The sequence below is a fragment of the Arachis ipaensis genome, chromosome B8 (genome assembly GCF_059453495.1).
Source record: "Arachis ipaensis isolate K30076 ecotype BB chromosome B8, ASM5945349v1, whole genome shotgun sequence".
In the NCBI taxonomy this organism is placed as follows: Eukaryota; Viridiplantae; Streptophyta; class Magnoliopsida; order Fabales; family Fabaceae; genus Arachis; species Arachis ipaensis.
In genome coordinates this window covers 33,689,368-33,703,043 of record NC_142443.1, presented here as the reverse complement: position 1 = coordinate 33,703,043, position 13,676 = coordinate 33,689,368, and the positions used below count along the sequence as shown (strand labels likewise).

Genomic DNA, 13,676 nt, shown 5'->3' with positions numbered 1-13,676 from the left:
AAGTTCCCAATTCCGGGCTACTGCAACGGCAAGAGTTGTTTGAATGGTCACCATCTTTGCCACCGGAGAGAACGTTTCATTGTAATCTAGTCCTTCCACTTGTTGATTTCCTAAGATGACAAACCGTGCTTTGAATCGCTCGACTGACCCATCAGAATTGTATTTAATTCGATAAACCCACTTACAACCATAAGCTTTCTTTCCTGGAGGAAGAGGTGTGAGCTTCCACGTGTTGTTAACTTTCAGTGCTTGAATTTCTTTGGACATGGCATCTCGCCATCGCGAATCTGTGACAGCTTGGGAGAAGGACCGAGGTTCTTGCTCGACTTGTAATGAAGCAAGAAAAATGCGGTGTTGGTCAGAGAAATTGTTACAATTCACAAAGTTTTGTATAGGATAGGACACACCTGAGGAAGTTGATGAAGTCGGATTCTGGACGGAGGAGCTCTTTTGGATAGTGGCGGTGGTGACAAAGTCGCGCAGCTTGATGGAGGGAATTTTCACACGGTGTCCACGGCCAAGGGGGGCTTCGGTTGCGGCTGGTGGCAAATCAGAGATCGGCACCATTTCCTCGGCGCTGATTTTGGAGGGGATGACGACGTCCTCGTCTGGGTCATCTCGGAGCTCATGTTCTCCATGTCTTGGATGTCAGGTGCAGTGGGTGAATGTTCTAGAGTCTCATTTTGATTTGGAGGAATGGGCTTAGCTGTGGGGGAAGTGAAAATTGACCTAATTGGAGTGTCCTCTTCAAAAACATGCTCCAACATTGGGGGCCCAATTTGGTCAACTTGTGAGTTTGCTCTTTGGGCTTCACGAAAGGGAAACACACCTTCAATGAAATGGACATCACGAGATACAAGAAAAACTTTCTTTTCCAAATCAAACAGCTTCCATCCTTTTTGCCCAAACGGATACCCGACAAACACACATTTCCTACTTCGACTGTCAAATTTGTCATTTTTCCTACTTTGGTTATGAGCATAACACAAAGAACTAAAAACTCGCAGGTGTTCATAACTGGGAACTCTTCCATGAATAATTTCATATGGGGATTTTTCTTTCAACACTAAGGACGGTGTGAGATTGATTAGGTGCCCGACAGTTAAAACGCATTCTCCCCAAAACTCAATAGGGAGATTACCTTGGAATCGCAAGGACCGGGCAACATTTAGAATATGTCTGTGCTTGCGCTCTACTCTTCCATTTTGTTGTGGAGTTTCGACACACGAAGTTTGATGAACCACTCCTTGTTGCATAAACTACTGCTTTAAACACATGAACTCTGTTCCATTATCGGATCGCACCATTTTGACGCATTTATTGTATTATTTTTCAACCAAAACAAAGAAATTTTTCAACGTAACAGACACTTCCGTCTTTTCTTTTAACAAATATATCCAAACAGCCCGTGAGCAATCATCCACAATGGTTAAGAAATATGAGGCTCCACATAACGACGGAGTTTTATAAGGTCCCCACAAGTCACAATGAATCAAATAAAAAATACTCGAAGCATGACTATCACTTAATGGAAACTTATCTCTTGTTTGTTTGGATTTTTTCACAAATTTCACAAATTTTATTCACCTCTTCGCTAGTATATTTGTCACTCACATTGGGAATCATTTGCATAATTTTAAATGATGGATGTCCCAATCTCTTATGCCACAGAGTCAATTTATTTTTAGCTTTGACATGACTTGCTTGAGCCTTGTGCACACCACGATACCAATAGAGCCCATCCTTCTGTTCACCTGCTCCAATCATCTTCCTCGAAGTGCGGTCCTGCATAATACACAGCTTATCAGTGAATTGTACAACACATTTTTCTTCATCAGTCAATTATGGAACAGAAAGAAAGTTGCATTTTAATTTTGGTACATAAAGGACATTTTTCAACTGAAGTCCTCTGTCAAAAACCACAGTTCTTTGTTTGCAAGCAAGCACCTGCTCACCGTCAGGCAGCCCCACTGGACATCCTGGAATGGTCCTTTTTTTCACACAAAATTTTCAAGGTACCTGTCATGTGGTTAGAAGCACCACTATCGATGATCTACAAATTCCAAATTCTCTTACCAGTCATTTTCTCAGATTCAGCTGGTTTTTGTTTGCTGATCATATCAACCAATACCTTCCATTGCTCACTAGTTAAACCTGTCATATCAAGATTCTTTTCTTCTAGGTTGTTCACACAACTTCTACTTCCTCCAGTACACGCCACATTAGCACGTGTTTGAGCCCCTCGGTTGCGTATCCCTTGTCTTCCTGATCCTCTGCCAGTGCCTCTTCATTCGTGCCTTGGCCAGTCACCCCACCATTCTGGGTACGTAACCCACTATTTAAAAACACTCTTTTACATCATGCCCATTTTTGCCGCACTTGGAACACGTCACGACCTTTTCTCCATGTTCACCTCCCCCTCTAGCCTTGTTGCCGACATGCGCCGCAAGTCCCACAACCAATCCCCTTTCATCCGCCGACTTGGTGATTGTCTTCACCCTTTTCTCTTGAATTAACATCGCGTACACACGATTAAGCGAAGGTAAGGGATCGGTTGCAAGGATACTCGACCTCACAATGGCATAGATGACATCATCAAGGCCCATGAGAAGTTGGTGAACCTTTTCTTCTTCCCTCCGCTTCTCAAGTTGAGAGCCAATTGAACACTTGCACCCACCACAGGTGCATTTGGGAATCTGGTCACAGTTTGCAAGTTCATCCCAAAGTATTTTCAACTTCCCATAGTACGCAGCCATAGACGCACCTTCTTGCTTACACCTTGTCAAATCTGCTTTCAACTGTTGTATTCGAGGTCCATTCACAACAGAAAAGCGTTCTTTGATGTCCTCCCACAGCGTCTTCGCATTCTCTGCATACACCACGGTGGTCTGCAAGCTTGGCTCGATCGCATTCAAAATCCACGAAACAATCATGAATTGGACTGTCCACCAATATTCAAGTTCAAGTGCATCCTTTCCTGGTTCTATGTGAGTCCCGTCAATGAATCTCCACTTTCTCCGAGCTCAAAGAGAAATCTTCACAGCCCGCGCCCATTCGTCATAATTTTCCCCACGTAATTGTACCTATGTGATTATGTTTCCTGGGTTATCACTCGCGTTGAGGTCGTACGGCGAGTGAGTCCTCTTCTCGTCTCCTCCTGAGGAGTGTGGTTTGTCTCTGATGGTCTTGTCTGGCTCTGCCGCCATGGTTTCTCAAGTCGTCCTCTATTTTATGTGTTTCTCAAGTTAGGCTCTAATGCCATAATAAGAAATGGTAATAGGCATGCCTTTGTCTTTGATACAAACTTTCATATATATACACCCTAATCAACAAATCACAGCAAATCTTTTCCTAATATAGTGATGGTGGCGGAAATTAGCCAGCTAAGAAATTAATAAACGAAATACGTTGCAAGTACAGTTCTTAACCAGCTAAAATCCGCTTATCAATTTAAAAAGGGTTGTCACAAAAATTAGAATTAAAAATACTGGGAGTATGAATCCCAGGTCGTCTCCCAACGAGTTGCAGGAAAGAGTGCTAATTTATTAATCAGGAATTTTCAAGAAAGTTGAGTTGGATAATGAGTAATTAAAATAATTGTAAATTAAAGCAATAAAACTAAGAATTATTATTAATATAAAAAGCCTTGACTGGGGGAATGATTAATTGGAAGTTCTATCCTTGTTGGGATCTTCTCAAGTGTAGTGTAAAGAGGTTGTTGTTTTCACTTAGTTAACCCTTACTATATAAAGGAAAGTCAAGTGATTAAGCTAACTCTTACCCGCAAATCCTGGTCCTCTCCCTTGGGAAGGTCTAGCGTTAGTAGGTACAGAATTAGCCAACAACGTCCAATTCAACTAAGCACTTGAGCATTCCAACTCAAGTGTCTCCTCTTAATCAACCCCATGTCAAGTAGAAAATCTACTCCATTGACATGGATTTAATACTCATAAAAATATAAGAAGACATAATTAAATGAAATAAAATAGAGATTTAAAATTAATTAAAAATAAAAATAACTCTATATGTTAATAAATCCAAAATGCAACATAGTTATCTGAATAAGATTAATGAACAACTGAAAAGAGTAAAGGAATAAGGAAACAAACTAAAGTAGTGACTTCAACGGAGGTGATGACTCTTCAACATCCAAAATCCAAAGCAAAAGCATAAACTATGAATGTAAGGCGAATCTAGATTCAGATCTAAAACTAAAAGTAATCCTAATATCAATGTATGTGACTGTATCTCAATGTGAGTGGACGTGTGTTGAGTTTCTGCATGTTCCCTAGTTTTAATCTGTGTTTCTAGGCCGAAAACTGGGTTAAAACGCGACCCGAAATTGTCCCTAGCGTATTCTGTTATTTCTGCAGATCGCGCAGGTCACGCGTACGCGTCGTCTACGCGTTCGCGTCAGGCACGCGCTCGCATCGCTGTGATTTTCTTCATTCCGCGTGTTCACGTGAGGCATGCGCTCGCGTCAGTGTTCGCTGGTCGTCTCCTTAGTTTCTTGTATTCCTTCCATTTTTGCAAGCCTCCTCTCCATTCTCTAAGCCATTCCTACCCTATGAAACCTGAAACACTTAACACACAGATCACGACATCGAATGGTATAAAGGAGAATTAAAATACACAAATAAAAGATCTCTAGGAAGCAAGTTTTCAACCATGGAACAATTTTGGGAAGGAATTGTAATATCATGCTAATCATATGAATAAGTGGGTAAAGACTTGATAAAACCACTCAATTAAATACAATATAAATCATAAAATAATAGTTTATCATATAGCAGCTTGATTTGTTATCCTAATTTATTCCTACCAAAAATATATATGACAGATTGCTATATACATAAATAACCAAACATAACCAAATTTTCTAATTGACATTTCTATATATAACTTATGTTGATCCCGTTGTTAGTATTAAAAATATAATTATTTATGAAAAATGTTATTTGTATATTAAAATTAGTTATTAAAATCAGCTATTAATGTATTTATGTATAAATACATGTGTAGTTTAATTTATTTTTTATATTAATAGTTGACTTTGGTAGCTAATTTTAATATACACATAGCATAACCCATTATTTATATATCTCATATTATCGATTTTATATTTGAGAAAGTCTAGGGGGCCAACAGATTTTGTGATTTTTAACCATCAATTAGCTATCAATGATATTTTTTTTGGTTTACCCAAACGGTATCCCCCAACCCGACAGGTTAAAGACTAATCCGTCGCGGATCTGAGCTCCATTTAAGGGTCTGCCGCTGGCCAATGGGTTGCTGCATGCACAAGGCGGGGTTCGAACTCCCGACACTTGTTTAAGCGGACGAGTGAGCTGACCACTCGACCAACCCAAGTTGGTTCTATCAATGATATTTTTAATGGTGTGAGATTGCATCTAATGGTGTAAAATCATTCAATTTCCTTTTGATGGTTAAGTGCTAGACAGAATTTAACAAAAATACTGCCCCGTAGCACTCCTCTTTATATTTTGAAGAGAAATAATTTTAGATATAATTTTGTCAATGCAAGGAATTCACCCACACGCATGGTAGGTTTCTCCCGGGGTCCAAGGATGCAAAAACCTGATAATAAGGGCAATTTTGTCCTTTCGATTGGATAGCTTAGTGTTTAGAATGAAGTAATCCAAATGAGCTCATCATCCATCTCCATCAAAACAAACACCAATAAGAGGAAACCCTCATTCTTAGGTGGCAAAACTTGATTGGTTGTGGCTCTTCAACTTGTTTTTTTGTCTCGACTCGCGAGCACCATCCTAGTCCTTTTCAAATTTGGAAATACAAAGAGAAAAACATTTTTATATATTTCCTAGTTGAATAAAAGGCGTGTGGTGCCTCTCCAATTTTCTCCCCCAATCTAGTGAACACTTTCAAAAACAACTCCACAATGGAGAATCATCATCATTATTCATCGAAGGGAAGAAGGGAAATAATGGAGCAAGAGCTACTTAGAGGGCGTGACGTCGCAAATCAATTGCTTCAACTTCTTGTTCATAGATCCAATAATAATGATGAACAAGGGTTGACGTTGATCTTGCCATTTGCTGAAGATCTTGTGCACCAAGTGCTAAGATCATTCACAAACACCCTTTTGCTCTTGAACATTTCCAATAATAGTAATAATAATATTGATGATGCAATTTTTCCCATCAAAGATTTATCTTCTTCTTCTTCCCCATCAAGTTGCCAAAAGCATGAAAATTTAGATGAGGCTTGCAAAAGCTTCCACACAAATAATCGAAGAGGGCGCTACAAGAGAAAGTAAGAGTTATTTACAATAAGTCATTCTCTTAAAAACTTTTTTTTTTTAAAAAAAAAACTTAATTTGTTGATTTTTCCTATTTTAATTATCTCACTCTTTTTTGAAGAAAATAATAACATATATTTTGTTGTTATTGTTGTACACCGATATTTCAGTAGTTTTTAAAGTTGATCTTAATTTTTATATATATATATATTATAATTAAAATTAATGATTAAAAAATGTTGAAATACTGATATATCGGTACATTTAAAAATTTTGTATGTATATATAAAACATAAGAATGATTTAGAAGGAAGAGCACCTTAATTTAAATTTTAGTTTACTTTTTTTTAAAGTTAGAGTGAGACTCAAACCAACCTTTAAATAAAGATGAGAAGACTATGCTATTTAAGTGATAGCTATATTATTTATTACACAGAAAATTGAATATATAATATAGTATGTTTAGGATTTTGTAACTGTTGAAAGGAATCGGTAGTGCCCTCAACACATATATTGCTAAGGAAAAATGCTATTTATACAATAAAATTAGTTACTAAAATCAGTCATCAATATATTTGTGTATAAATATATGTGTGATTTAATTTATTTTAATGTGTATTTATATTCTAGTATGTATTTATATTCTAACATGTATTTTATACTGATAAGTAATTTTGACTGATTTTAATATACACCTGACATAATCTATTTCTAAGCTCATGTATCTTTTTAATTAAGAAGAAGAGTTTTCATCTCATTCTATTTGTAGTAAAAAATTCTTACTCTATAAAAATTTATAACAAAAATTTAATTTTTTTAATACTTTTTTATTACTTTTAATATGCTGTGGTTGGTATTTATGTGGTGTATTAAAAAATATTAATTATATGGTAGAACGATAAAAATTTTCATAATTAGACCTATCTAAAATTGTTCATAAATTTCTTTTTTAATAGTTACAGTAGTTTTGAAATCTAAATCAATACACGTCTACAAAATTATGTTCATTGGTCATCACATATTTTTTTTTTTATTTTTTTTATATATATATGTTAATATTAAGCTAAAACAAATTCTTAATTAATTTTAGTATATTTAATTTTTAGGTTAACTTTTTTACTAGTCACTGCCTAACTTATGATGATAGGGTGTATATTTTGTACTTTAGTGCCACACACTTTTGTTAAATTAACAGCAGAGAGACATAATTATTGTACTAAAATACTCTATTCCATCTCATATGCTTTCATTGCAATTATAAAACAGCAACTTGGTGACTTGGTCAAAAATTGAATGGACACATTATTAGTATCATAATCATTGGATCATCAATTGTGATATAATGTGCTTTCATCTTCTAGCTAGAGTATTGATTAGCTCATCAGCAAATAGATTAATAGTTTATAACTCATTTAATTTTTGTCTTGATGTTAATAAGAACAACTGCACCAACTTGGGAGAAGGACAATCCAATTTTACTTGAAGATGGCCATGCATGGAGAAAGTACGGACAAAAGAAGACAATGAATTCGAAATACCTCAGGTATAAATTAATTATTACTTAGCTTCTTATACACGTGTAATTCAATTAAAATTATTGCCAATATATGTTAAATAAAAATATATAAAACAGCTTCTATTTAATTAATATTAGTCATCAACATTTAAGATTTAGAATTGAGATTTATGATTTAAAATTTAAAATTTAAAATAAAATAATTTAAAAAAATAGTTGATGTTAACGGAAAAAATAATAGTCTATTATGTTTTGATTAATGCTGTAAGATCAATAATATTTATTAATTTTTGTTAACACTTATCAACTCTAAATACAAAAAATTAAATTTTAAATTTTAAATTTTAATAAGTATAAAAATAAGATGTTACTCTAAAATATTAACTAATATTAATAAAATATAGTATTAATAATCCCCTAATATTTTCTTTTTGAAAAAACATATACCAATTTTTTTCTTAAAAAATAATTTTTTTTGCTTATATTTTTTTTCACTCACACTTATCAAGGTCTTACTTCAATTCCAAATACGTATTATCCATTTCTCTCATAGTTTTCAATAAAACTATCACTGATTTGGATATTCTATTTTACTTTTAAATGTTTTTTTAGTCGAGTTTTAGATGTTCTTCTATTATATGATTTTAGATGTTTTTTTAATATTAACGCGATCTAAAAATAAAATTAAAAAAAAATTGATTGATGTCAATTGATAAATATATTTAATTTTCTAATTTTACTCTAAAATTGTTATCTCAATATTATATATTATCTCTATCGATCATACTCATTATTTTTAGGAAGAAAAAAAAAATTGTTTTCTCTCTAATAATCATATATGAATTAACGGGCAATATGATTGAAGAGAAAATGAATTGAATGGATATATGGCAGGAACTACTACAGGTGCAGTCATAAGTGTGATGAGGGTTGCCCAGCAATGAAACAAGTTCAAAGAATTCAAGAGAATCCCCCATTATACCGAACTACCTATTATGGTCATCACACTTGCAAGAACACTAATTATTATAATAACGAGGAATCAATTATTTTGGAACATGAATCCAAATCTTCAATGTTCCTTAGCTTCAATAATAACAATAACAATATCATCCCAAGCAGCAAAAAACAAATTTTGAGATCAACAAAACAAGAGGCAGTGGAATTAGTGATTCATGATCATCACGATGACCATAGTGTTGCTACTCATCAGAGTCAATTATATGATCACTATGAAGTTGATTTAGAATATTCTAGGCATGTTGCTATGCTATCATCATCGTCATCACCATCTTGCACTGATGATACTACTGTTCATCAGTTTGACAATAATTATTATTATGATTTTGGATGGGACTTGGATTTTGATGGCATGGCATGTTTTGATCATCAAGATCAGATTACGATGATTATATAAGATTTTTAATTTGCTTACTTCATATGTTGGAAAAGGAAGCTTCGTTATAAGTAATATAATTGAGTGTGCTCGTTTTCATATTGGAAAAAATTAAAAAGCAGTAAAATAAAATAGATATCTTTCTCCTTCACCTCTTCATACTATTATATATATAATTTGTACATACCATCCATGGTATCACAGATTAGCTATAAATTTTTGCGATGGATTTAGTTTGTAAGAATTATCGATTTTGAAATGATTTCTGAAAAATTTTCTCAGTAAATAAATCAATGTCAAAATTCAATAAAATTAGTGTTTTTCAGCTATTTTTTACATAAATTCAAAAAAATAATTGTAACAAACATATACATAGATTTTATGTTTTGTATATTCTCTTTTCAATATTTCAAAATACAAATTCAAAAATTCTAAAAATTATTTTGTTTAAAATTAAATTCAAAAATAAAAATACAAACCAAATAAATTCTAAATTACAAATATAAGATCAAAATCAAATTTAAAAAATATCATAAACCTCGTAAATCCTAAAATTTTAAACTCTTAATTCTGACACCTAAAATTTTAAACAGTAATTTTTTAATTACAAAAAAAATTACAACAACAACACGTGATTAGGCAATTTAGGAGATAAAAAAAAAAGTTCTATATCTAAATAAAATACTTAATCAAATTTAGCCAAGTTGTTATAACTATTTTTTTAAATTACGTGTCTTTTCCTCTTCCTTCTCTTTAGTTTCTTTTTTTTTCTCCTTCTCCATTTTCTTCTCCTTCTATCTTCTCTTCCTCCTCTTTCTGTTCTTCTTCTTACTAATATTCAGTTGTTATTTTTTTCTTCTCCTTTTTTTTCTCTTTTTTCTTTTCATTATCGTCGTCCCCACCATCATCACTATTTTCTCCTCCTCCTCTTTCCTTTTTTTTTCATATAATTTTCTTTTTTTCATTCGTTTTCTTCCTTCTCCTTCTCCATCATCATCGTTATCATTATATCGCCATCGTCATCATCGTTATCGTCGTTATTATTATCATTATCATTGAATTTTTGTCATATTAATGACGTTGTCTGATCCAAAAATAATTTGAACGTGTTTTGTTTATGATTCAATTTTGTTTGTGCTTGTTTTTTAACTGAGTTTACGTGTCGCAATCATTAAGTAATTTCAGTATAAAAATTAAGAAATTTATGTGTATTTGTTAAGAAATTTCGATATATTTTTATTTTTGAAAAGTTATGCATAATTCAAAACTCAGCACAAGGATGAGGGGTCCAACCTTTCCTTCTTTAAGGTGAGGAAGAATATTATCTATAATCCGACTAAAAAACACACAATTTATCTGTGCACTTTAACTTGCTAATGAGATGTCGTAGTACAAAAATGTTAATTATTCCATAACTACTTGCGTTAGGCTATGATAAATTACTCTAGGTCTTACAGTATTAAAGAAGACATTTTTATGCTATTGTAGCAAAGTTTCGGTAAAACTAAAAAATTTATGTGTATTTATTACAAAATTTTGATGTATTTTTCTTTAATTTTGATAAGTTCTGCATAATTCAAAATTCTTCTTCTTCTTTTTCTTCTTCTTCTTCTTCTTTTTTATCATCATCTTTTTTTTTCTTATTCATCTTTTCCTTTTTATTTTATTACCTTCTCAATTTTCTTATTGTTTGACTCTCTTAACAAAAAAAAATCAAACAAAGAAGATGAAGAAACATATAATACTGCAAAATTACTAGGAAGAGGATAAACCTATATTCATTCAATTGAAAGAAAGAAAGAAAGAAGAAGAAAAGAAGAAGAAGAAGAAAAAACACAGCATTAAAGAAAATATTTTTTGTAGTTTTGTAGCAAAATTTTAGTGTAAAAACTAAGAAATTTATGTATATTTGTTAATAAATTTTGGAGTATTTTTATTCTGATAAGTTCTGCATAATTCAAAACTCTTTCTCTTCTTCCTCCTCATTTTCTGCTGCTTTTTCTTCTTTTTTTTCATCATTATTTTCTTTTTTCTTCTTATTCATCTTTTTTTTTTTATTTTACCTTCTCAAGTTTCTTCTTATTTTACTCTCTTAACAAAAATAAAAACAAAAAATCAAACAAAGAAGAAGCTAAGAAGAAACACATAATAATACTGTAAAATTACTAGGAAGAGGATGAACCTACATTTATTCAATTAAATGAAAGAAAGAAATAAGAAAAAAAGAAGAAGAAAAAAAATACAGCATTAAAAAAAGCATTTTTGTAGTTTTGTAGCAAAGTTTCGTATAAAAACTAGGAAATTTATGTGTATTTTTTAAGAAATTTCGGTATATTTTTATTCTGATAAGTTCTGTCTAATTTAAAACTCTTCCTCTTCCTCCTCCTTATCTCGTGTTCTTTCTTTTTCTTCGCATATTTTCTCTCCATCATTGTTCTTTTATTGCTGCCGTTGTTGTTGCATTTTTTTCTTTTTCTTTATTTTCTAGTAATTTTGCAGCATTGATTTTTCTTTTTTTTTTCTTTTATTTCTCCTAAGAGAGTAAAATAGAAAGAATTATGAGAAAATGAAATAAGAAGAGAAAGAAGAAGAAAGAGGAGGAACGCGAAGACGAAGAAGGATATGTTTATGTTAGTAAAGCGTGCGTGTGTAAATAAAAATGGTTTTTGTTGGATTTGGATCAACTTAGTTGAATTTGATTGCTATAAAGACTTGGATGTGATAAAAGTGAGAAAGAAGTTATAAAAGTGATAAATTTTTTATTACCAAATTCAAATTGAATTTAATTAGATATAATTTTCTTAAAAGTAAAAAGATGTGTATTTAAAAATTATTAAAATTAAATTATTAGATACAATAAAGACTGAACAAAAGCTGATACATTAAAGGATAAATAGCATCACTGATGTCAATAACAACATGCATACCTTGCTAATGTGAGTTAATTGACTATATTTGACTGAGTAGATTTTGAAGAATTTTAACTTAGCAGGGAAATTGATGATCAGCTTATATTGGAATTTAGCATCTAGCATAGGCCAAGAGGCCTACTAATTAAAGGTCTATGTACTAGTTTATTTTGGTGTTGAGCTTTCACCTAATCTTGGAGATTGAAGATTGAAGAAGGAAGAGGAGAACGAGGAAATAGAAGATCTACAGAGAGTGAGAAGAAGCTTTTTCTCTATTACAGAAAAATCAGAGAGATCACAAACAATTGTGACGTATATATATGAATCTATTACTCACACCACAAGCTACTTAACTTACCATAACTACATATACCTTGAGCCATTCATAGCCTCAAGTGCCAGCTCAGCTTCTACTCAACTAACTGAATCCTAACAAACTACACAGCTAATTTTACTCACTTCTAACTAATTGTAACCAATTCTTTGCTTCCAAATCAGATGACAGTCATGATGTTTGATATGCAAAATGAATGAAGTAAATGTATAGATACTTAAATGAAATAATAAATTGATTATTTTTAGGTCATGTCTCGTTTAGAAAAATATCTTTATTAATAAAACCATCTTTGTAATCTTTATGTAACGATCTATATCAATATCTATGTAATAATAAAATCCTTAAAATTCTCGCTTCAAATCATATCCAGATATTACAATTGATGGATCCTATGAAAAATAAAAACAAATAATAAGGAACTTCAGAGAAGTAATATTAGGATCCATTCAAATTACAATCTAATCAAAACTACTAAAGGTAAAGTAACTAATTTCATACTCATCACTACTATTAATTAATCCCTAACCAGTGCTGACTTCATTGTCAGAATTCCATTAAAATTTCATAATAGGTTTTTGGATACACAAAGCATTATTAGATTAGTGAAGGACAAATCCGGGAAATAATAATCTCGAAACTAGGTTAAAACAAAAGTTAATCAAGCTTTACTATGATTAATTAATTTTAATATTATTGATTATTTCAAGTCTTTGTCAATTGTTAAAATTTAACCATGAGTTCAAATATAAAAAATAAAAATAAAATAAAACCAATGAGAAACACGCTTTCTCCCAAAAATATATAATACAATTACTAATCGGTTTAATTTGACTGAACAAGAATAGTTGCCTTGCCTCAAATTGAGGGCAAAATCGTCCTTTTCGTGATGGCTATTGTATACACGTAATCACGTATAGCATTAAGTAAGAAGATGATGTCATCATCATGATGCATTTCCATGAAAAACGACGTAACAACCTATGAATCCAACCTCCTGGCTAACACATCAGTTGCAATATACAAGAGAAAAATCTCTCTCTCTCTCCCCTACCTATACGTGGCAAAACCCCATTGGCTGTGTTCTCCAATTAAACTACTTAGCTCATCATCATCACTATATAAAAAGAACATTAATCAAAGTTCCACTATATATACTTTTCATATTCTCTCATCATCTAATTTTGTCTACACCATAATCTTTTGTGAGGGTTTAATTTCTACTACTACGCACAAAAAAT

General features: G+C 32.1%; 1 protein-coding gene across 1 annotated transcript; it reads left to right on the top strand.

The window, feature by feature from the left end:
- Positions 1–5,920: 5,920 nt before the first annotated feature.
- On the top strand, positions 5,921–9,213 carry LOC107610898 (putative WRKY transcription factor 54). Its single transcript, XM_016312878.3, has 3 exons — positions 5,921–6,294; positions 7,719–7,823; positions 8,691–9,213. Exons 1-3 carry the CDS (start codon positions 5,921–5,923, stop codon positions 9,211–9,213), a joined length of 1,002 nt encoding a protein of 333 aa, XP_016168364.1.
- Positions 9,214–13,676: the final 4,463 nt, after the last annotated feature.